The following is a 25,110-nucleotide window of genomic DNA, read 5'->3' as shown; positions in this document are numbered from 1 at the left end:
CTTCTTGGTGTTGCATTTGCTCTGTCAAATGGAAATTCTAAGTTCCCAGGGAGGGATTAGATTCTTTTCCACCAATAGAGCATATCAAAAATCAGATCAAAAATTAGATGGATGGCTTTTCCGGCGTTTGCTCTATTGTGGAGTTTTATCTCCCGTATGCAGTTATCAGACTGTGCTTCATAAATAAGCTTCCGATAAGTTCACCTGTATACACCCCAGCGTCAGTGGGTAGGGTCTGACACATCCCACTCTGAAGAGTCTAGTGTCAGACCTAAGACGAAACGCTGGTTAATAGAGCAAACGCCGGAAAAGCCATCCATCTAATTTTTGATCTGATTTTTGCTCTGTCAGTCAGTGTATTTTATGTACACAATAAGTTGCTTGAGTTCAGAAATATCTGTAGTTTCATCACAGAGAACACTGAAATAATCTGCTGAATGCATGTTCTTTAATATTTCACATCTAATTTCTGAAGCTATAACATCAAGTAACTCCTGCATTATATTTTCTGAAGTATAATTAGTGTTATCACCAACATTAAAGATGCTTTAAACATGTACAACCCATAGCCTCACAGTGTTTGAGCAATTTTCCGTATAATGTAGTGTGTGGTAGCTCATTTTTCGCCATCCAATACATTGAACTTAGGGCTCCAAGGAAAGCACCTCTCTGTAAATTGTTCAAAATAGAAACTGATTTTTCTATTTCCTCAAATCCAGTTTCTTCGAATGCAAGTCTTTCACTTAAGTTTGAACAAGAATCGGTACGCAGCTTGCTTTGTTCATGCTCAACTAAACTCTCCTTTCGAAGTCTAGCACACGGTATAGTCACCCAAGTCAGTTCCTTCTTTGTCGGTTCCTTCAATGAACATTTTATACATGTGGAAAATAACATACAATTTACTTTCACAACTAACCGCGTAAATTGCTTAAACCAGTAATTGCTGATGCCGGATAAACAGTGTTTAGGAGAATGTTTCACTTGTGGTTTTTAATTTTGAATACTTTCCATTTCATTAGATGAGCTGGCCTCAGAAATCAATGTCTTTTTCGGAAATCTCTCCTGGTGTTGAATTGCTACTTTTACTAGGTTCTTTCTTAAAAAAACTTAGAAGATTAGATGTTTGACTAGATTTCCTGTTCATTTTGAGAACACAAAATTTGGCGTCAAAAACACGAAGAAATGAAATGGGCAGTTTCCTTTCTTAAAGAAACTTAGAAGATTAGATGTTTGACTAGATTTCCTGTTCATTTTGAGAACACAAAATTTGGCGTCAAAAACACAAAGAAATGAAATGGGCAGTTCATTTAGGTAATTCCCGCCAAGAGATTGAAAATAATACCAATATTCGTGATGAATTAGAAATTAAAGCACAAATGGAAAACACTGACATTAACAATAGTTTAAAAAATGTAATTAAATCGGAACTACAACTGAAGTCCATTGTTAGCAGCAGTAAATGTTAAAGAAACCAAAAGAACACCGAACAAACATATTTGCTTCGAAAACAATTAAGTTGGTGACACTGAACACTAACACATACTCTATCATTTCATGTGTTTCATATTCAATTGTAGATCAATATTTTCCGTCAAAATGGCTGTCGTAGTAAATGCGCAATACCAAATATTTTATTGAAGTAGTTGGTAAAAAGTTGTGATGAGCTAGCGATGGAGTGGATTCGAGAAAGTCGGTCTCGAGTTGAGTTCTATGCCTAGAAATGGACACTGCCCCGGAATTGAGTCCATGGGAATACGCGTCGGTATCTCTGACTGTTCGTAAAAATACTTGTAACAAAGAAACTAGCGGGAATGAAATTGTGATATAACGAAGGAAGTGTGTTTAAAATAACACTTAATTCCAAGACAATGATATGGTTCTATATATGCGAAGTACATACATTTCAAATCAAGAATAAAATAACAAACAAAACCCCAAACTCAGTTAAATCTTAACATACTATAATCTCAAATATTAGTGTGGTATTCGCCTTACCACTTCATGAAATTAAGTATGGAAGGACTGAATGTCAGTAATTTCTCTGTAGCTGCTAGTGATATCGTTGCCTGGCCGAGCGGCTCAGACTGTTGGGAGCTGCCCTTCTGACCCCAACTTGGCAGGTTCGATCCTAGTTCAGTCCGGTAGTATTTGAATCTGCTCAAATATGTCGGCCTCGGTAGATTTACTGGCAGGGCCAGGCTGAGTGGCTCAGACGGTTAAGGCGCTGGCCTTCTAACCCCAACTTGGCAGGTTCGATCCTGGCTCAGTCCGGTGGTATTTGAAAGTGCTCAAATATGACAGCCTCATGTCGGTAAATTTACTGGCACGTAAAAGAACTCCCGCGGGACTAAATTCCGGCACCTCTGCGTCTCCGAAGACATTTAAAGTAGTTAGTGGGACTTAAAGCAAATAACATTATTATTATTATTATTATTATTATTATTATTAGATTTACTGGCACATAAAAGAACTCCTACGGGACACAATTCCGGCATCTTCAAAAACCGCCCAAAGTAGTTACTGGTTCGCAAAGACAACATTATTATTATCATCAGTATAACACAGTTAATGACTTCACCAAGGTGACTGGGAGAATGCTGGTACCAAGCATCACATTGGGATGCATGACTTTAATAATGCTGCTGCAACAGACAATCCTCTCCAATTGATTCGTAAATGTATTTCTATTATTGAGAGAATGTAGTTAGAATTTTGTGTTTTAGAACGCTACTAATATATCACAATCACAATCAAAATCTCGTTTGTATAATGTCCATTTGGCTGCAATAAAATTTCATAATGGTCTCTAACGATCCTAGCCGATATTATACGGTGCATTTCTTCCATTTGCATTGCATGGGATTTGTTATAATCGTTATTAATTCAAGTATGAACAGAGAATTTTGAACTTCTAGTGTTCTACCGCTCGTTCATAATCGCGTAGCATCGTGCTTGGCCACTCCGTTGCTGTGGAGTGCCGTGCGGGTTTGTGACGTCATACGGAATCGAGACGAGTGCTCGCATGCTATTCCACAGCGATCCAAGAGCCGCTCACGCACAACGCTACGCGATAGTGAAGCAAAACACTTAAACTCCAATGTAATTATGCTGACAACAATGAATTTTTATCATTTAAATGAACAGTTTTACAGTATTTATATTTTAATTCGAAACAACCAATGACTCAACTATGTGTTCATATTACGTAACTAGCACACATCTAGGTTCTCCTGGGGAGAACACTGATTTAACTATATTTACATTTCTATATTTAATGTTAGCAGGTAGATCGTTCCAAAGCCGCGCTGAACGAGCAAAGAAACCCATTTTGTAGGACTCAGTTCGTACAAAGGTGGGTATAAGACACACCTCTTTGCCTCTGCGGACGGAGCTTTAGGATAAGGAGTCAAGGAGGGAATAGTGAAAGGTAAATGGCCCCTGTCAGGGACTTGTGTAAGAAGGTGATGTCGCTTTGTTTACACAACGAGGCGATTGACGGGAGGGAAGGCAGGCAGCTGTTCTTGTTAATTAGTCATTCAGCGCGACGTTGGATTCCTTCTAGTTTGTGAAGGTTAGCAGCAGTGGTAGGGTGCAAGGCAGGTAGACCATACGTTAGTATAGGTCTCACTAGTGTCAGGTAAGCCGTCCGTATAGCATTCGACTTACACCCACGGAGGATTCTGTGCATAAAACCGAGCACCCTGGCAGCTTTGCATCTCACTTCCTCTGTTTGTGTGTTCCATTTTAGTTGTTCAGAAATGGTTATTCCTAACAAATGCATGGTTTTAACTCGCTCAATATGTACATTATTAATGTTATTTATACATTCTACTGGGTGTCAAGACCTACTTAATCTAATGTATTTACATTTGCCAGCATTAATATTGAGACCGCTGACGTAACACCACACCGCTATTGTGTCCAAGTCCGACTGTAACTTCAGACAATCATTTGCACATTGTATGTCCCTGTACATTACAGTGTCATCAGCGTACTGGGCTATGGTTGAGGTCACCCATTTAGGTAAATCAAGATACAAATGCATTAAATAATAAAGGTCCCAAGATGGTGCCTTGACATACTCCTGAGGTTACTTTAATGGTCAAAGATCGAACTCCATCAAACACAACATGTTTAGTTCGACCCTCGAGAAATGACCGCAACCATGCCAGTACACTTCCCCTAACATTCATCTGTCTTAATTTTAACAAAAGTCGTTCATGAGGGATTTGTCAAAAGCTTTAGCCCAGTCCAAAGCCACGCAGTCTACCTGAACAATTTTAGATTTCTCCAGGGAGATCTGCCACTCATCAATAACCTTTGTTAATAAAGTATTACAGGATCTTCCTGGAAGAAAACTGTGCTGGCTTTCACTTAGCAGATTATCTTCCCGGAGGTATTCCCATATATTAGAGGCTACCAGTCGTTCCATACATTTACATTGTGGGATGTGAAAGACACTGGCCGATAGTTGTCAATGAATGCTTTGTCCCCTTTCTTGAAAATTGGAACTACATCAGCACACTTTCAATCTTGAGGCAGTGATCCACAGTGAAGCGACAGGTTGAATAGTTCGCAGAGAGATGGTGCCACTGACTCAGCACAGTCACGGAGTATACCGCTGGGTATTTCATCAGGGCCGCTCGCCGCATGGGGTCAAATCCTCTTCAAACTTGCTAGTACCTCAAGTTCTGAGAAGTAGAGGCTGGTGAGAGGGAGAGGCGGTATGGGTGTATTGGTTATATACATGTCCGCAGCTGATTGTGCTTGGGAGAAATTCTCTTTAAATTTTTCACTGAAGGCTGAGGCAATGTCTGTGGGCGTGGAGATGGATTTCCCGTTAGCTTGAAAGGAGTTTGGTGCAGCGCTGCCACAGTTCCATTTTAGTGTCTTCCACAGCTCTTTGGTATCTGAGCAAGCCTTGTGAATATACTGATCGTAAGCCTCCTTGATCCTATTCTTAGTGTCCTTCCATGCGGATTTCTACTTTTCCCACGCTTGTTCCGTTTGGCACTGTTTCCACTTTTTGTATAGATTGTTCAGTTTCCTTATTAACTTCAAAAGTTCGTTCTTATTCCACGGAACTTCCTTCTCTCTTTTTAAGTGCATTTCGATACAGTATGGTCAACGCACCAGAAAAATGCATTTTTCCAGACGAGCCACAGAGTCTACGTCACAGGTTGATAAGGAGGTTGGAGTTGGTAGGTGATTCAGTAGTAAGGTGGAAAGGGATTTCCAGTCAGCTTTCCTGAAGTTACATTGAGACCTGGATTTGTGTTTGACAGGTTTTCTGCAATCCAGGGTAGTTAGAGTCGCTTGAATGGTGTGGTGATCACTGAAGCCGGGTATGACTTCAACTCGAGATACTGAGGACGGATGATTGGTGAGAAATAGATCTAATATAGAACGAGATGTTTTGGTGATACGTGTTGCTTCTAAAACAAGCTGTTCCAGAAAGAGATCATAGAACGCTGTTAGGAATGTGTCTGCCAATGGATTTCCAGGTATGGGAGCGGAATCATGGGTCTATATTAAAGTCCCCTGTGAGGAAGACTGCATTGTACTTGTGCTGAATGAGTTGCAATCTTAAGAGATTCCAGTAATCCTTCATGTATACCGGGCTTGGATTTCGGAGCCTGATATGTGCTACCTATCAAGAATTTTTTGCCCCTACATGTCACCTCCACAGATAAAGCTTCACTGTCAGTCTCCAAGCATCCTAGTCCAGACGTCCAGGTTCCATTCTTCCTGAAGACCAAGTATGGTTACGGAAATACTTCACCGTCATAAGTAGCACTGCTCAACCACATTTCACAGACACTTATGATTGATGGTTCGATACTTGCCAGTGATGCTCTTTGCTCCTGCTGTCTCCTATACCCCATTATACTACGGGCATTAAATGAGAGAATCGTGATGTTTCAGGAGCCCTGTACACTGATAACTGAGTCATTACTATTTACAGAGTTATTTACATCATTTCCTTTGTTTGGCACTTAGAAGAATGAGTCCAATGGTACTGGGAGACAACACTTCCAGCACTGCCAAGACGACAAGCCACGTTTAATTTTATGGTAATCAGATGGAGAGATTTTGATGCAGTTGTTATGCATGGACATTTCACACGACACACACTTCACGTACAGCTGATTGATGCAGCCCTTAGAACAGCAAATATGACATTCTATGTTACTCACATTTCTGTTTGGAGGTCCTGGATTTGTTACTATGTCTCCACACGCAGTTATGGTCAGGAGAATGAGGTGAAATGTTGATGAGGGTGGTCTGGCAACCCTGCGCCTCACTTGAAGCGCAGTGCCAGTACCAGCGGTCATGTACACATTTTCATTGGCGCACCATGTTAAGCATGATATTTTTACAATTTTTCACAATTAGCAAATTCTCTTGGAGGATTGAACCACTAGGACACTCACTGAAAACCCCACCATTAGAGATCACTGTTACTTTCACACGTGAAGTGTTTAACCACTATAAACAACAAGAAAATACGGAGCACTTGGAACACTACATGTCGACCTGCTGCCATTTTACCATTTATGGACCATTTATATTGGTATTAATCCCGACGGGGATTCACACCCATGTCCTTCCGGGTGAACTGAGCATGCCTTTACAATATAATATGCAATATTGAAAAACTTCCTGAAATTGTCAAACCTATTTAGAATCCATTTTATTTACACACGTGGCCAGGGCTGTTGTTTCTAGAAACAATGTTGTATTACAAGCTGCCAGGCGGTTTCTGTGTTGTAAAGGTTTGTTATATTTCTTAAAATGTTTCTAGTTTACATGGCCCTGTAAAACCTGTTACTACTTAAGAAGACTGATCTGAAGAATTTGTAAACAAAACACAAGCTTTACATTGAGCCATTCCTGTATTTTCATCGAACTGTAGCCACTACTCATCTGAATTTTCTTTCTTTTACCTGGTTGTAGGTCTACTAGAAGTGTTACGTTTCTGACTTCAGGTTTGACTTCATTTACAGGCTCTCTTGCTGATGTACTGAAAGCCCGAACTCCTGTGTTGATTATGGAAGAACCAGTCCTATTTTCTGTGTCATGGTTTTCTCCCAATACCTGCTTAATATGTACAAGAGTTGTGAAGAATTGTGTCAACTTAGCCTGATTTGATTAGTCATCACACTTGAGTTTCTTATTACGTTTCATGTTTGAAAGCTAGCACAATATTAAACGTCCACACAAATACAAGATTTATTAAAACTTAAATAACAAAGAAAATACAGATTCACTTAAATGTAAAACAGTAGCACAGATTCATTGTACTTTTGCCTACATATGACTATGAAGTAATTACCGTATTTCACGGCATAATCGTCGCACTTTTTATACCAAAATTTTCGAACAAAATTGTAGGGTGCGACCATTATACGATGAATATTTAATACCAGTATTTGTATTACTCAAAAAATGTATTTATAACTAAATTGTATTTGATACAAATTTAAGATGCACGTAATACTCGCGTTTATACATCAAAATAATTAAAATAGTCTAAAACAAAATTCATAATTTTTTGCAACAATTCGGCGAACGTTTTTCCAACCTGAAAATAAAAATGAACGTATTAAGTTAATTTGTCATTAATTTGAGTATTAAAGTTAAAATATTACACTTGCAAAAAATTATCGCTTTGTTGTGAAATGCGGACTTACCGGTACGCAATTTATTCCAAATCTTCGGTGTCGCTATCGCAGGTTTCGCTATCTGATGCGCCGTCCTCGCCTCTGTTAATACCAGTATCAGATTCTTCGTCTCCCTGCCACACTGCGTCATCTTCGGAACCGTCTAGTGCATTCGAAATCCCAGTCCTTTTGAAGCTCTTGGAGACTAGTTCAGGTGGTATAAGATCCCAACTCTTCTTCACCCACAAGCATAACAAGTCCAAGGGTGGACGCCTGATATTTCCAGCGGGCGTCAATTGCTGATCGCCGCTCATCATCCACTCGTTGTAAAATCGACGTAAGTGGTCTTTAAAGGGTTTATTAACACATACGTCTAGTGGCTGCAAAGCAGATGTTAGGCCACCAGGAATGACTATCTGTCGTGTCTTATTTGTAGTGAGAATTTGCTTCACTTCGTTCACAAGGTCTTCTATTCCACACAGTTTTAACCCAGTCCAGCATGAGTTCTACGTCCATCCAACCCTTTGGTTGCACTCGTACATGAATTCCACGGGGAAACTGTATATTCTTAGGCATCGTTTTCCTCTTGAAAATGATGTAAGGCGGCAACTTTCTCCCGTCAGCTGTAATGGCTAGCATTGCCGTGCATCGCTGGTTTTCATTAATACACTCCGTGATCCTTTTAGCGCAATAGTGCTGTTGCGAGGCATATCAAAAAAGATTGCAGTCTGATCGGCATTACCGATTTGAGAAAGCAAGTACGAAGTTTCCTTGCGCAAACGTATGACAAATCGGTGAAAATTTACAATCTTGTCCGTGTAATCAGCAGGCAACTTTTGGCTTAGTGTTGTTCTCCTTCGCACTGACAGATTGTGTCCTCGCATGAACCCCTTAATCCACCCACGAGTCGCCTTAAACCGAGTTACCGGTATGTTGTGTTTGCGCGCTACCTCCTGTCCCTTAATTTGTAACATTTCATATGATGCACTGCAGCCATTGTTACGTATTTCAATGACGTACCTAAACACTTCTTCGTCAATTATAGGAAACTTCCCTGTTTTAGGACCTCTAAACGCGCGTCTAGAAGGGTTTGTGCTTTTTAGCTTGTTTTTTACTTTCCGCCGGTCACGCACCAACTTTTCACTCACAGAAAATTTTCTTTCTGCAGCTCTGTTCCCGTGCTGTTCAGCGAAGGCAATTACGCTTAGCTTGAAGCCCGCAGAATAGTTTCTATATTTACCCATAATCGCTTATAAATGCTTCACACGTTAATGTTTTGCGATATAAATGACTTTCCGTAATTGTTCACTATTAAAACAAATTATTTCTGCAAACACCCAAAACACAAATTAAAAACTTAAATTCTCACGCACACATGTCTACAGTAATCACGTAAACTGAAACAAATAAATGCATCTGTGATCTGTCCATTCCAGAGCAGCCAATACTGTTAGGCAGCAAGGAAGCATGCAACAATTTATCAGTTTAGCTCGTTGGTTGCGACACACTACTGCGCTTGCGCAAAGCTCGCAAACCGGAGCTCTAGCTAGCGCGGTGTAAATCTACTGTATAGTTGACTGTATTCCGAGACGTCAGTAACAAACATTCATTTTTTTCAATTTCTTTTAAACATACGGTAATTAGGTTAATATTTCTTCCCAGTTATTGATGATTTTACATTACATTACTGACGAGTTTATAAAATAAAACTTTAATAGCATTGGATAATAATTACCTTGACTGCTTGGATAAAAGTTTTCATCCCATGCCCGGACACTTATGACGTAGTAGTAAGATAAGAGTCTAGCGATGACAACTGAGACATCGTAAATAATTCGGCTGAATAATTCCATGGAAATCTGCGTTATCGTCTTGGATTTCACTTCGTGCGCAATAACACAGGAGCCGGCCCCATGGTGTAGGGGTAGCGTGCTTGCCTCTTACACGGAGGCCTCGGGTTCAATTCACGGCCGGGTCAGGGAATTTTACCTGTATCTGAGGGCTGGTTCGAGGTCCATTCAACCTACCTAGCCGGTATTTCCTGGCGACGTTGCCGATAAGCGATAACTTACAGCCTTACGTATTTCAAATGGGAACTCATAATATGTAGGTGGTGAATAAATAGTACACTGTCTCGCAACCACGTTGTCAAACTGCCGATAGCCTACCGGTAAGCATAATATGTAGGGGGTGAATAAATAGTACACTGTCTTGCGACCACGTTGTCAAACTGCCGATAGTCTACCGGTAAGCTATGCGTCGTACATATACCGGTATTATTTATTTATACGTTGTGCAACATGTCGCAAACGTGACTGTGTTGCCAAATTGCCCATAAACCATACACGTATTTAAATTGCGCATTCATGTGCAACTTACGTTGCAGTTCCATTTACCTTTTAACCAGATTAGTGAACAAAATTTGGACGTGCGACGATTATGTAATTAAAGGTTTAAAGTCCGATTTTTGTATTGAAAATCAAGGATGCGACGATTACGCGGTGGCGACGATTATGCCGTGAAATACGGTAGTTCTCAGTTCTTCGACCAAAGGCTCTGCTGCTGTAACAGGTAAGGGCCAACTATGTTATGCACATAGAATATCATTAGTGCTAATTCTCTCGTTCATCGAAATACGTCGATGGTCCTGTGTGGTGAAAAATGTATATATTATCTTTGTCTCGGAGTTATTTATTTTCGAGAAGATCGTGACGTGGTGCTTGTTCAGTAATGTCATGTCACATCATAACACAAGGCTTTTGTTGCAGACTGATGATTAGGAAAAGAAAGTATGAAAAATTGGAAAATAAATTTTTTCAGGGGACCGAAACTTAGTTGCCAGTAGCAAAATCACAGTCGCCGCAATGACCTGGGGCCTGGGATTGCCGCACCCCTGCACTATACGCAGCCACGGAAGACGCGGAGCCCAAGGCTGTAACAGCATTACGAAATCTATGGTAGGTGGAGAGAGTGGCCACAGCGAATGCATAGGTGCTGCAAAAGCATGGGTTTTACTGTTAACTGAAATATTGCACTTCCTGCCTGGTCACTTGAAAGACTTTGTGATTATTTTTTTTTCCTCCGAAAATAGTCAAAATTCATGGGGGTGGCCAGTTATAGGCGAGTACATTTTTTTCTTTTTTTAAGCCAGACTGACATGTGCTTATACTACCACAATGTGAGTTTGACCTTACACAGTAGATGACATGTGAAATAAATAAAAAATGAGATTTTTTGACTTGTGTGCTTTTCCCCTGCAACCCAGAGAATCCAGTGGATGTGTCACAGTGAAAATAATTAAAACCAACTCTGCAACATGGGTTGCCTACTCTATGGGAAAAATGTACAGTATCAGCACGTCCTGTGTTCGTCTTCAGAGTACTGTATAGACAATGTACTATTTCTAAAAACTCATCTGGACAATGTCTAAGGCTGTATACTAATTTTATCAGATGCCATCGAGTGTGCCACTAGAGTTCTTTAACATGTCAGTGACATACAATGCCAAGATTTTGGCTCTAGTCTCAAAAATCGACCACCTCAGCCAGAATCAAACTCAGAAATATCAGATAAGTTGGGCATTCTACTGCTACCAAGGCAATAAAGATATGTCTAATCATCAATAGCATTAAAGATTGCCATAAAAAGGTCCATTAATTAATTTCATTCACAAGGTGTTACCTATGATAGTCAGGAATCTACACCTCAAAGATGTGCACAGCATCACATACTGTATTTTAACTTCCAAGCATCTACTTACATCATTCTTCAGGTCTTCTTCAGATCGTCCAACCCAGCCAACTTCTGGGTGAGTGTAAATGACAGAAGGTACACAGTTGTAGTCAATGTGAACAGGCCCGCCTGCAATACCTTCCACACAAACAATGCCCTCGTCTTCAGCTTTGTGAGCCAACATAGGTCCATGAATGCAATCTCCAATTGCAAAAATGCTGTAAAACCATAAGGGTAAAATGGTAAGAGCCTCCAGATAGGAGTAGTTAAACCTTAAAATACCAAGTACAGTTACTAACAAAATTAAATTTCAAAGCAGGCTCTTCTGATTTTCTATTAAATATTGTACTATAACTAATATATAGCCACTGCAAAGCTTAGCTCTCCTTTAAGAAAAACAACTAAGTTTACTAGCAGAAGTCATACATTCAAAAGATGCATTACAGCTTATTAGATCTACAACAAGCTCATTTCCAAAACTCACTAACTCAAAAATATTGATTTTTCACGAAATATATTTTTTGAACCAGAGCCTAGTTAGGCAAACATTAGTGAATTTTGAAATAAAAGATGCACATGACAGGTTACACATTTCAAACTTTGGAAGCAAGCACTCAAAACAATGGGATTTTAGTGATTTATTTTTAAAAAATTCTTATTTACTTTCACAGAAATGATTAATAAGTTATCATGTAATATTGTGGACTTGCTAAAATGTAAGCATACACCAAACTTCCTTTGAAAATCAATGAGGTACACAAAAAGTTGTTGAATTTTTGAATACCTGTCATTAAAAAATATTAAGTCAATGAAATTCAACAAGACAATGGCACAGCCGTAACATTGTACTAATGTAATAGTCTTAAATGCAGTGTAATGATACACAAATGGCTCTTTTTTAGCATAGTATACTTCACCACAATAAAGGCTCTATCTCTCTATCTGTGACAGGAGTTAGACCTCCCAATCTGTTTAACTTGCCGCCGTATCTTCGACAGTGTTGTTTTCTATTCAGAACTGACTGAACTATCTTATATTGTATAAGTTTTACCTTTTGGGACCAGATGTTCCTAGCATGTACGTATTTTATAGTGCTACCTTGTGTCGAGATTAATTACCATCAAGAATGTTTTTACAATTGGCTTTACATTGCACAGACACAGATAGGTCTTATGGTGACGATGGGATAGGAAAGACCTAGGAGTGGGAAGGAAGCGGCCGTGGCTTTAATTGAGGTACAGCCCCAGAAAACCATCTTCAGGGCTGCCGACAGTGGGGTTCGAACCCACTATCTCCCAGATACAAGCTCACAGCTTTGAGAATGTTTGTATATGGAAATTGGGTAACAATCAACATTCAATTGTTTATTTAGCATTTTGGAGTTATCATCACTGTCATTAAATTAATCTGCCTATCAAAAACTTGGATAACAAAATCTTTTCATCCAATCAAATGTGATATTACATAATTGATCTAGAACTATCTGTTACCCCGCTATAAAAGATGTGAAATTTTTTTAGCAAGTGCTGCAGTGTATTATTGAGAGTTCTACGTGACTGAGATCTCCCTCGGGAGAATGCTGGGGTGGGGGTTGGTGTGAGAAGGTGATATAAACAAGAGTATGGCAGAATTATAACTTAATTATGTGATCATTATCTGAGTGTGAAGAAAGGGGAGATTCCAGCTTTTCCCCTTGCATGTAACCGTTAGGTCGTCTGGCACTTTCTTAAATTCTAATCTAGGGTTTTCTATTTCGACAAATTAAATGTAGGTTTATTTAGGCAGTCCCTGGACTTTAAAAAATTACTCCCCTAATAAGGATTTTGTAAAATGTAAGGATGTACAAATCATTATTTCCATTTTCCTCCTAATTTCTCTTTGGGTGACTAAGTTTTGGAATTTTTTTTCTAAATTTTTCACCCTTGTTTTGGTCTTTAAAATATTCTTCCCTTAAGTCACCTTGGCCTGTGTCATTGGGCCTTTTGGCCAGTTAGTTGTTTGCTTCTGAACTTAAATTCTGGAGTGCTTAAGTGTTTTGGCCTCCATTCACATTTTCTTCTCGACCTTTCTAGTTAACCATTAATAATTCATTTCTTCCTTTCTCTTTCTCTGTTCTGGCCATGTAGTATAGGCTTCAGTCTCTGTTTACAGATCTTTTGATCCTTTTTCGAGTGTGGCTCCCCCATAAGATAAGGGTAGCAAAGGTATTTATTAATTAATTAATTCATTTTGAAAGCTAGATGATTTCCTGCTTTAACCCTCTGTGGTGTCAGACATTTAACATAATGCAGTCTACTGGCCCAATAAAGGACAATTTGTAAAACTAATTGTAAACTGAGCTCCAGGGTTTGAGACCTGTCTTATGTAAATGTGTTCTAGAAGCTATGGCTTCTTTTTCAGATAGTTATGTACAGGCTAGCCTATTTTCGCAAAGTATAAATTTATGAGACCTACGGGTCAGAAGTCTTTGACTGTTCCATTCAAGATGGGAGTTGTTCTTCCCAATATTGTCAATATTCCGAGCTAATGAGCTCCACAATTGTAAATTTTCGGAGCTTACGACCCTCACTATTCTTGTAGTAAAATTTCGAGCTTCTAAGCTCTTTTGGTGAAGTGTTCCTTTGTTAAACAGTTGTTGTTATTGTCGCTGGAAACTCCAATCACAGGAAAGTAAATAATTTCATTGATTTTGTTAGCAATATTTATGCTTTATCCAGCCATTCACCCCACATGCTTCTTTTCCTCTTTGCTCTGCAGAAATCATAGTAACATTATCTGTGTGATCAACCACATCTGCATCATCTGTGAAGCTCTTCACAGCTTGTTTGTAGTATAACAGAGCTTCTTCACGCACAGAAACTTCCAGAGTTCAACATCCTTCTCTGCAGATATTTTATTGCATTCCTGTGCTACACAGAACAATTTGTAAGAGTTCCTTCAAGATTAGACTGATTTCTTCTTCAACATCCTTCTTCTTTTCAGATATTTTCTTGCATTCCTGGAACAGCTCCTCTAACGAGAGACTAATTTCTTCTTTAACACTTGGTTTTCAATAAACTCTTCATTGTAGGTATTCTTGCTCTCTGCATTTTTCCTGGAGGTGTCTAGCACAGAAGATCATATTTTCTTGTGCCTCTGGAGGTTCGGAAACCACATTGAGACTCAGGCAAAATCCGCTGAGATAACTTGGAGCCGGTTTAATAGAATTCTTGTGAGAATTTTACCTGAAATTGACAAAAGCGATATACCACAGTAGTTTCCACATACATACGGTCGCCTTTCTTGTAGATAGAGATGATGGTAGCATTCTTCAAGTCGTCAGGTACTTCTCGAGTTTCCCAAATCAAGAGGATGAGTGTGAAAAGTCTAGTCTTCAAGGGTATACCTTCATTTTGTATCAGTTCCAGAGGGATGTTATCAGGACCAGGAGCCTTTCTTGGTTTTAGTTGATTGAGTGCTTTGGTGAAGTCTCTGTATGTGGGTGAAACTGCTATCCGTGGTTGTTGGGGCTGCTGAGGGACATTACAAAGAAAGTCCTCAGCGACACTGGAGACACAATTTAGAAGCGCAGAGAAATGTTCCTTCCAAAACTCTAAAATTTCTCCATTATCAGTTAAAATGATGGAGTTGTCAGCAGTCTTCAATGACCCCGATGAAGATCGAATTGGACCATATATCTCCTTTATCTCATCATAGAAGTTTTGCAGGTCACAGGCATGAGATGGCCTTTGCAGTTCTTCAGCTTTTTGTTACCACCAGTTATTCTTGATTTCCCTAATTTGTGCCTGATATTTTCCTTATTCCAAGAAATGTGATTTCTTCACAATAGAAGACGGATCTTGAAGATAGGATAGATAGGTTTCCCGTATGGCATTGATCAGACACTTTATTTCATTATTTTCATCAAACCAGTCTTGTCTTTTTTCCCCTCACAAAACCAACTGTTTCCTCAGCTGACTCAGTGATGACCTTTTGAAGCGTGGCCCATTCCTGATTTGTACTATCACTGCTGACTGGATGACTAGCCAGTTTGTTTGAGATTGCATTTCTGTAATCTGTAGCAATGGATTCAATTTGAAGTTTAGAAGTATCGAATTTCTTTCTGGGCGGGTTGTGGATGGATCTTTTTGGTTTACAACAGATTGAGATTCTCAACTGGCAAAAAATGAGCTTATGATCTGTCCAGCAGTCATCGACGTTTCTTGCAGTCCTAATAACAAGGACATCTTTTTTATCACATTGCCTGGTGATGATATAGTCAAGGATGTGCTTTGAGTGAGGATCCATCCAAGGGGTCTTGTAGCGATAAGGCAAGCAGAACTGAGTATTAGTAATAAACAGTTCATGGTCAGCACATAAACCAAGGAGCAGTAGACCATTGGCATTACAGTTGCCAAGTCCATGTTTTCCCATCACACTGCCCCATAATTGGTGATCTTTACCAACTCTGGCGTTGAAATCGCCAAATAGTAAGAGTTTGTCTCTTGGTGGTACTTTGGTGATGGTAGTGCCCAGCAGGTTGTAGAACTGGTCTTTAGCTTCTACATCAGCATCCAAGGTGGGAGCAAATGCGGAGAGGAGTGTCGTAGATTTGGCTCCAGAGGGTGGGATTCGGAGAGTCATAATTCTTTCGCTGACAGCGGTTGGAGTTAGCTGATAATCATTCACCAATGTGGTCTTCAAAGCAAATCCAACACCATGGATGCGGTGTTCTCCCTCATCTTTTTCCTTCTAGAAGACTGTGTAGAGGTGAACTCCAAGTTTACCTTCGCTGGACAGTCTGATTTCACTTAAGGCAGCAATATCAAAGTTCATTTGTTCAAGCTCATGGGTGACAAGCACTGTTCTCCTCTCAGGTCTGTTATTGTCTTTCAAATCAAGTAGGGTTTGAACATTCCAGGCATGATAGCACTGAAGGTAATGTGGAGTACAGTCTTTTCTACAGTTTGTGTTGTCATTCTACATTGTGTAAGCGAAACATGATGGAACCGCAAGACAAAAAATCTTTCATGATTTCATTAATCAAACTTGTTGAAGTTTTTCTTGAACTATACATTAAAGTTATTCCAGAACAGATTAGAATAATTAGACATTGAAGAAAATAGTGCTCAAATGAATATATGTATTACATATTAAAATGTTCAAAATATAAGCACAGAATCAACAAATGAATTAGTTTGGCAAGAATTCTTCTTTCTTTTTTAAAAATAGAAAACAGAAGTATTTCCATTGTACAGGGATCGCTCCTTCTGGATTCAGAAAGTAGTTTACCTAGCCTATTCTGCAAACAGAAGCTTCTAACATTGTAGTGGTCTCCTTCAGCATTCTGCCATAGAGCAGCTTGTACTGCACAACCTGTATTGTAATTTGATGGATCTTGATGAAATTTTTCCCCACGGATATGATATAAGTTATGCAGAATTCATGCTGTTTTAACTATAGCCACTGCACAATCCTCGTTACAAGTTGCTGGGCCCTAGAAAACACACAATTTGGATGCCAACATGCCGAAAGCATATTTCATATTTTGTCTACCTCTCGTAAGAGGAAAAACTGAAAACTCTTTCAGCATCATTTTAGGTTCTTTCTGGGTATGGCAGTATTAAATATATTAAAGGGAAAACCTCATCACTGAGTAATATAGGAATGGCTAGTGAATTGTTCCTCCTGGCAAATTACTAGTGGGAGTTGGGACGTTTAGTTTGCCTTGCTTCAAAAGTTGACCGAATGATGAATGGCAAAATACAGCAACACCTTCACTATTCCTTCTAAGATTCGCAACAGTGATAACAGTGCAAAAGCTATTTGCATCAATTACACCCATGAACACGTATTAATAATAATGTTATTGGCTTTATGTCCAACTAACTACTTTTACGGTTTTTGGAGACGCAGAGGTGCCAGAATTTAGTTCCACAGGAGTTATTTTACATGCCAGTAAATCTACCAACAAGAGGCTGACGTATCTGAGCACCTTCAAATACCACCGGACTGAGACAGGATCGAACCTGCCAAACTGGGGTCAGAAGGCCAATGCCTCAACCGCCTGAGCCACTCAGCCCGGCATGAACACTATTGAAAGATAACCTTTGTAGCTTATTTTTCTAGATACTGTGTACCTAAAACACCACCTATTTTCCATCTATCAAGCTAATACAGTTTGGCAAATTCCATAACTCAAAATAGTGCTTAATTATTTTTCTCAAGTGCCCTGTTGTGGTACAGGCAAAAATAATGGTTCCAAGCAAGTCCAAATAGTTTTGCAACTTGAGCAAACAATCTTACCAATGGTAGTTTTCCCTCTACAGAATTGTAGCACTAGTTCCCAAAAGAAATATTGTCATTAAATAATTGGTATGTTTTTATTTTACTGTTTATTTACTTTCAGAACAGATGTCGTGACCGATGAAAAAATGTCTGTACCGCTTTTGGAAGGTCACTGAAAGCACCAAAATCTGGGCCAGGGAGATTAACAAAACCCTACTACTTGGCAACTCAACTTTATTTCCTCCATCCATACATACATGAAAGGAACTAATACTTCATGGAATACACTTACACCCTCAGAAGAGAAAAGTGATGATTGCTTAGAAGGTATGCAGTGAATTACAAACTGCAAAGTAACACAAGATCCAGTGGATTTTGATACAATGGAAGAACTGCCTAACATACAAAATCATAAGTTATCCAACAACCACACTCTTTGAAGAAGAAAAACTGAACACCCTAGCAACAAAACAGATGAAATACTAATGGAATGGCTTGGCATGAACACAAGGAAAAGAGAAGAGGAAGAACATGATGCTGACTGGTTGCTTTTTTCAGTCTATGCTATAATATTTCCAGAAACTTAACAGTACGCGTGAAAGAGCACTCAAAGCTAAATTTCTGTTACTTGTGAATGAACAGATTGATGAGCATGATAACGAACAGGCAGTTACTCCAATATCACAATGGACTTCATCCGATGATTGTTCTTCATTTGTCACAAGAATATTTCTTCGATGACCAAGAACACCCCTCACCACAGGTTCCAATCCAGCAGTGTATACTCCATTACACAAAATACTCAATTGTTCTGGTCCTTTTGCTCTGATAGCGCAGATGAAACCCTTGTCAGATGGATGTCTTCCAGGCTTCCTCGAGTCTCCAAGGCAATGGAGCAATGGCACTGATTTGTGCAAATCCAGAAACTAAAAGCTGGCTGGAACAGACAGTGGTCAATTGCAACCTTTGGAAAGGGGAGAATTTGGAGATGGCAAAAGCCAAGATGGTGCTCAATACTACAAAGGTCATCACCAAGTTTCTTCCTCCATTTGACAAGATGAAGGTTGATGATGTGCTTGTCAGGATACATCAGCATGACACCAAACTTCCGACAAAATATGGAGAGTGCTGAATGCAACGACTACTGATAACACAGGAAGAACAATTGTTTTGGCCCTTAATGAAAGAGATTTTGAAGAGCTCAGGAAGAGAGGCCTTAAGGCCAAGATTGAACTTGGGCAGATCAAATTTCAAGTAATTAAAGGAAAAACAAAACCTAGCGTTGGCAAGGATGGTACTGAAAGTTCTTTTCGTCAGGAAGTTCAAGTCTGAGGCTATCGATGTGGCTCTTATACAAGAGCCATGGGTAGTTTTTTTTCAATTAGTTTTACGTCACACCGTCACAGATAGGTCTTACGGCGACGATGGCACAGGAAAGGCCTAGGAATGGGAAGGAAGCGGCCGTGGCCTTAATTATGGTACAGCCCCAGTGATCGGGCACCTTCGCGTGCAATCGGGTGAGCGAGGGGTTAACGGGAAAGCAGCATGGCTGCCGGACTATGTTAAAATGTGCTATGCGGACAAGTTCTGTAAATATCTAAACCATCGCGTGAGCGACAAGTTAAACAAATGTATCACGATGTGTGTATAGTGTAATAAACCTAGTATATGTATAATTAAGTACAGTTCATCTTTCTATGTGTATGAACCAGCATGTGGTTCCTAGCACCACGTGTTCTCAGGGACCTGTCCGTATGAGGTCGGAACATGGTCATACCGGGCCAGATTCTTGAAAGTGTCGTAATGCTATAACATTACATGGTCCTCCGGTGTTTGCGAGTGTATGTTTCGAGTCCTGACAACCTGTGGAGAGAATATTGGAGCACGTGTATCATCATCCCTACGGCATGCTGAACTGACGAGGCGGACGAAGGATAAGTGCACATCAGAGCAGTATACCAGAGGTCAGTCATTCCTTTAATTTTTCCTGTCTTTCCTAACTCATATCATGGAGTCTAGTGAGAAAAACCTGTTAGTGAAACAACGAGCAGTCATTAAAGGGTCACTGACACGTTTCAGTAAATATGTATACAAGTTTGTGGCGGGCTCCGATATTAATGCAGTACATAGCAGGTTGAAACAATTGCCTTCACTCTGGGAAGAATATAAGCATGTTCAGTGTAAACTCGAGATTAATGACGACAAGAACAACGAAAATCATGAACGGGATAGGGAACAATTTGAAGAAAACTATTACGATTTAGAGGCGAGAATGACTACACTGATAGAAAAGAGCACAGCCCCCGAGCAGAATATCGATCAGTTATCTCAGCATTCTTGCGGTAATTCCCAACAGAATTCCATGGAAATACGATTGCCCGTCATTGACCACCCTACATTTCATGGGCAGTATGAGACTTGGACTCATTTTCAAGACACTTTTCAGGCTTTAATTGTTGACAATTTAAAACTATCAAACGTTCAGCGTTTTCATTATCTACTTTCAGCACTCAAGGGCGAGCCTCATCAATTAATTCAGAACATTCCTGTTTCTAACTTTGTAGTAGCTTGGGAAGTCGTTTGTAAGAGGTACAACAGAAAACTGTCCGACTCGTTGGCTGAATGGTCAGCGTCCTGGCCTTCGGTTCAGAGGGTCCCGGGTTCGATTCCCGGCCGGGTCGGGGATTTTAACCTTCATTGGTTAATTCCAATGGCCGGGGGGCTGGGTGTTTGTGCTGTCCCCAACATCCCTGCAACTCACACACCACACATAACACTATCCTCCACCACAATAACACGCAGTTACTTACACATGGCAGATGCCGCCCACCCTAATCGGAGGGTCTGCCTTACAAGGGCTGCACTCGGCTAGAAATAGCCAAACGAAATTATTAACAGAAAACTGATAGCAACACAACATATCAAGGCTCTATTGTCATTACCTACATGTCACAAAGATATAGCATCAGACCTTAGGAAGTTGAACAACCACTTAGTAAGCAATTTAAATGCTATTCAGAACCTCAACCTTTCAGTGCCTTTACAACGAAGCCTTACTCCAGCAGCTGATGTTAAACAAGTCAGATCCCGCTACCCGTAAAGAGTTCGAAATGAAAGCTCCAAGCAATGATTTTCCGAGACTCGCTGAGGTATCCACTTTTTTGGAAGAGAGGGCACAAGTGTTAGAATTGATGATGGCAACACAGGAACAGAGGGGGAGCGCGGCAAATCCAGCTAAGCACCAGTATGTGAGAAATAATGAAAGCCCAATTCGAGTTAACTCATACGTATCTACAAGGGGGAAGTGTGACTTTTGTGACTTAGATCATCCGTTACATCGGTGCGAAGGATTTCTGCACGCTAACACAAGAGAACGGTATGATTTTGTCAAAAGAAAGGGTTTATGTTTTAAATGTTTTAGGCATCATAGTGTCAACGTGTGCAAATCTGATAGCTGTAAAACTTGCCAGCGTAGACATCACACTTTGATTCACTTTGACAGTGCCACACACAATCAAACGACTACAAACAAGGATACCCAAGCTAGTAAGCTAGTAGAAGTACCGGTATTAGAGACGACGAACAGGGTCAGAGTAATGCTAGGTACTGCACACTAAAATTCAAGCCACAGTCTCAAGTAATGCTGTCCACTGCAATAATAGGAGTTGCAGACAACAATGGTCGAATTCACCAGTGCCGAGCTCTACTTGACAATGGATCGCAATCACATTTCATAACCGAGTCACTTGCAAGTAAGCTGAGGCTGCAACGACATAGAAACTGTATTCCAATTAGTGGTATAAATAACACTGCTGTCACCGCATCTCAAAGTGTTGACGTTCGTATCATTTCTAATGTGTCCAGATTCGAAACTGTTATAACGTGTTCTATACTCCCTCACATAACACGTGATATTCCAGCGAAGCATATTGATTGTAAATCGTGGAACCTGCCTGAGGATATCACATTGGCGGATCCTCACTTCAACAAGCCAGGACCAGTAGATATGCTCATCGGTGCGGAGATTTTTATGCAGTTGAAGAAGGGTGGCGGAAAAACTGCAATGAGCTACCCATCTTGAAAAATACTGTATTGGGATGGATACTGTCAGGTCCAATAAAGTCGCGGGCTCGGACTAGTGAGAGAGCAGAAACTCCACCCACTTCATCATTTTTCCTCAGACAGGACGATGACCTCAATAGGAAGATGGAAAAATTCTTGGCAATAGAAGAAGTGACAACTAGAAAAATGCCCCTAACCCAGGAGGAGTGGTACTGCGAAGAGCATTTCATAACTCACACCAAACGGGACAACAGTGGACGTTTCATTGCAAGGTTGCCTACGAAGGCAGAAGGTCTGCAACTTGGAAACTCTTACAAAACTCGTTGACAATAAACGACTGCCTCTTTATCATAGGGCTACATCGCTAGCCACGGCGACCGGTCGTACAGTGCCTATGTGTAACGTCACTGGATCTCGGAAAATAGTGAAGATAGAATGACATTCTATTATCCTCTCCAAAAACGTTTTTCAAATCTGCAGAATGGCATCAAAGCATGCGAACCTTCGAATTCTTAGAAAGGCCACAGCTATCAGTGGCAGAGTTATAATACATTTGCTGTACCTGACGCTTGGTAAAATTAAGTTTTATAGACAGCAGGAATATTTTCGTGATGGATCGTCGTATTGTAAAGATATGTGGAACAGGTATTGCCGGCAAATTTTCAATGGGTTCTCGTCGATTTTATGATGCCAATTTTAAGTTAATGGCTATTAAACACTCAGAAATGCATAATAATTGTGCACCCACAAGAAAATACGGCATAGGCCAAATTAAAGCCCATATTCGGCGTTACCGTGAAGACAAAGATAGCTTAAAAATGTGTACTGCACAAAAAATTCATTCAGTGACCCGCAAGAAGGACGCTTTAAAGAAGTTGAAGATGAAATTGTGAGGTATGTGCACAAAAATGCACGGGCAGAACTGCCATACCGCAGCGCAATAAACTCGTTCGTTGACTTTCAAAGTCTGCGATTAAGACCTATACATCGCTAGCCGCTGAAGTTGGCTGAATCTGGCAAGCAAGACATGCATGTAGTGGCAGCCAGTTATATCTGACGCTGAGTGAAAGTAACAGTTTTATAGTAAGCAAGAATATTTTCCTGGTGGATCGTCGTATTATAGAGACACGTGGAATGTGTATTGCCGGCAAATTATCAACGAGTTCCCTTCGATATTATGATTGTAATTTTAAGTTAATGGTTATTAAACCCGCTGAAATAAAGCATAATTGTACAGCCGCAAAAAATACGGCATAACTAAAGCCAATGTTCGGCATCTACAGTCTAAAAATGCGTACTGTATAAGAAAAGACATTCATATGATTTTAAAAAAGCACTTTTTAAGCCTGATTAAATTTTTTTAAAAGTAAAAAGTGGGAATATTTATTTATTTTTCAGAATGAAATTAAATACACACTTTCACGTAAGTTAGTATCAGGTTTCGAAAAAAAAAAAAAAAAACCAAGTAAACCGCAGTGTGGATATTATCTGCGAAAACTCAAATTTTGAACAAACTGATTGCCATTTTATACTGAATTCAATGTACATGGGGTTTTCCCCCCCACTTTCACAAAAAATCGGACATAACGACAATCCGATATAGCGAGTAAATTTTTCGCCATTATGAATATTCGCTATAACGGACTTCTACTGTACTTGGATATTGGGAAGGTCCCAGAAAAATAACCATAGGCTCTGCATACCTCCCATATGACTCAACTAATCTGCCCCCACCAGAAGAGGTTGAGAACCTAATTTGCAACACAAAGAGGAAAGGCAAACACCTAGTCTATGGAGCAGATGCAAATTCACAGCACACGGCACAGGGCAGCAGGAACTGCAATGCAAGAGGTGAGTCTTTACTAGAGTTTATTATTGAAACTGAGTTGACGATACTAAACGTGGGAAACAAGCCTATATAAATAAAAATCGTAGGGAGGTAATAGACATTACACTAAGCACTACGCATATTGCAAACTTTATTAAAGACTGGAAGGTGCTGGAGGAACCATGATTGGCAGACCACCAGCACACCCAATTTGCAATAGATGCAAGACTATGTGGGATTGAGATGTACAGAGACCCAAAAAGAACTGGGATAGATACAGAGAAGTTCTAGGGAAGGCTGTACAAAAAATTCCAACTAACATGGGAGGACAGAAAGAATTGGATGAGGCAGTGGAACTATTAGAAGAGGCCATTATAGACTCATTCCATGACAACTGTCCTCTCAAAGAAAAGATAAACACCAAAAAAGTAAGGTGGTGGAAAACAAACTAGCCAAAATGAAAAAAAGAGGTTAGGATGTTGTATAGAATATCATCTAGAAATGGTAAGTAGGACGTATATCATAGGAAACTCACCGAGTATAACCTAGAGGTATGGAAAGCAAAAAGAAAATCTTGTTAACTGTTCTGTAAGAAAGAGGAATCACACACTGAAACAGCAAGGTTCCAGAAGGTTCTTAAAGCAAGCCATATTAATCAGGTGGGGACAGTGGAGAAATCAGATGGGTCGTTTACTCAGGAGAGGAAGAACACGCTGGAGAAGATAACAGCATGTCACTTCCCTGAGGCTGAGGAGATGATAGAAGAAGAAACGGTTGGAACAGAGACCAGGGCTCGAAGAGCAGACTGGAACTGTGCCAACAGAATAATAAAACACAACCATGTAAAATGGGCAATCGACACGTTTCACCCTATAAAGGCTCCGAAGCCAGATGAGATACTTCCGATACTCCTACAGGAAGGACGAGAGATACTCGTCAATGCCCTGACGGACCTCTTCAGAGCTAGTCTAGCTTTAGGGTATGTGCCGAAATCATGGTCTGAAGCTAAAGCAGTATTCATACCAAAGCCTGGAAGGGCAAACTATGCCCAAGCCAAAGCTACAGACTATTATGTTTAACCTCCTTCATATACAATCAAAGATAAAAGTAGGGTTTCCCACCTGTTCAATACTACAAAATAGTGAAATTATTAAAACATCACATTTTTGTTGTTAATTTTGGTACCGGTTTTGGCAACTTTATTTGCCATCATCAGCCTAGGAGATTGTTGCAGGACAAATTGATAGCTACATTAAAATATTTATAACATATGTATGTACATAAATAGAACCTTCTAGAATAATTTTTGTTATTTACAATTGCGAATATACCGTAAAACTTATGAAATTGAAAAACAGAGACTAAATCACTCCTTATGAGGTTCTAGAAAAGATATTTAAAAAATTCTATATACATTTTAAATGTACATCAGTAGTATAATTGGATGGTTCGGCGGCCTCCTCCTCCTCCGGCTCTCGGAGGAGGCCTCCTCCTCAGCCAGTGGCCTCTCACCTCCTCCTCAGCCAGTGGCCTCCCAGTGGCCACCTCCTCCTCCTC

The 25,110-nt window shown here is 40.0% G+C and overlaps 1 protein-coding gene across 1 annotated transcript in view; it reads right to left on the bottom strand.

Annotated features, from left to right (window-relative positions):
* LOC136857712 (dihydrolipoyl dehydrogenase, mitochondrial) overlaps window positions 1-25,110 on the bottom strand; it is a 132,937-nt gene that overhangs the window by 51,047 nt on the left and 56,780 nt on the right. Inside the window, exon 9 of the mRNA XM_067136584.2 lies at window positions 11,425-11,614. Within this exon, the coding sequence (XP_066992685.1) occupies window positions 11,425-11,614 (190 nt within the window). The remainder of the gene's footprint in view (window positions 1-11,424; window positions 11,615-25,110) is intronic.

The sequence above is a fragment of the Anabrus simplex genome, chromosome 1 (genome assembly GCF_040414725.1).
Source record: "Anabrus simplex isolate iqAnaSimp1 chromosome 1, ASM4041472v1, whole genome shotgun sequence".
Taxonomy (NCBI): domain Eukaryota; kingdom Metazoa; phylum Arthropoda; class Insecta; order Orthoptera; family Tettigoniidae; genus Anabrus; species Anabrus simplex.
The sequence above is the reverse complement of the archived record's forward strand: the minus strand, read 5'-3'. Positions and strand labels throughout refer to the sequence as shown.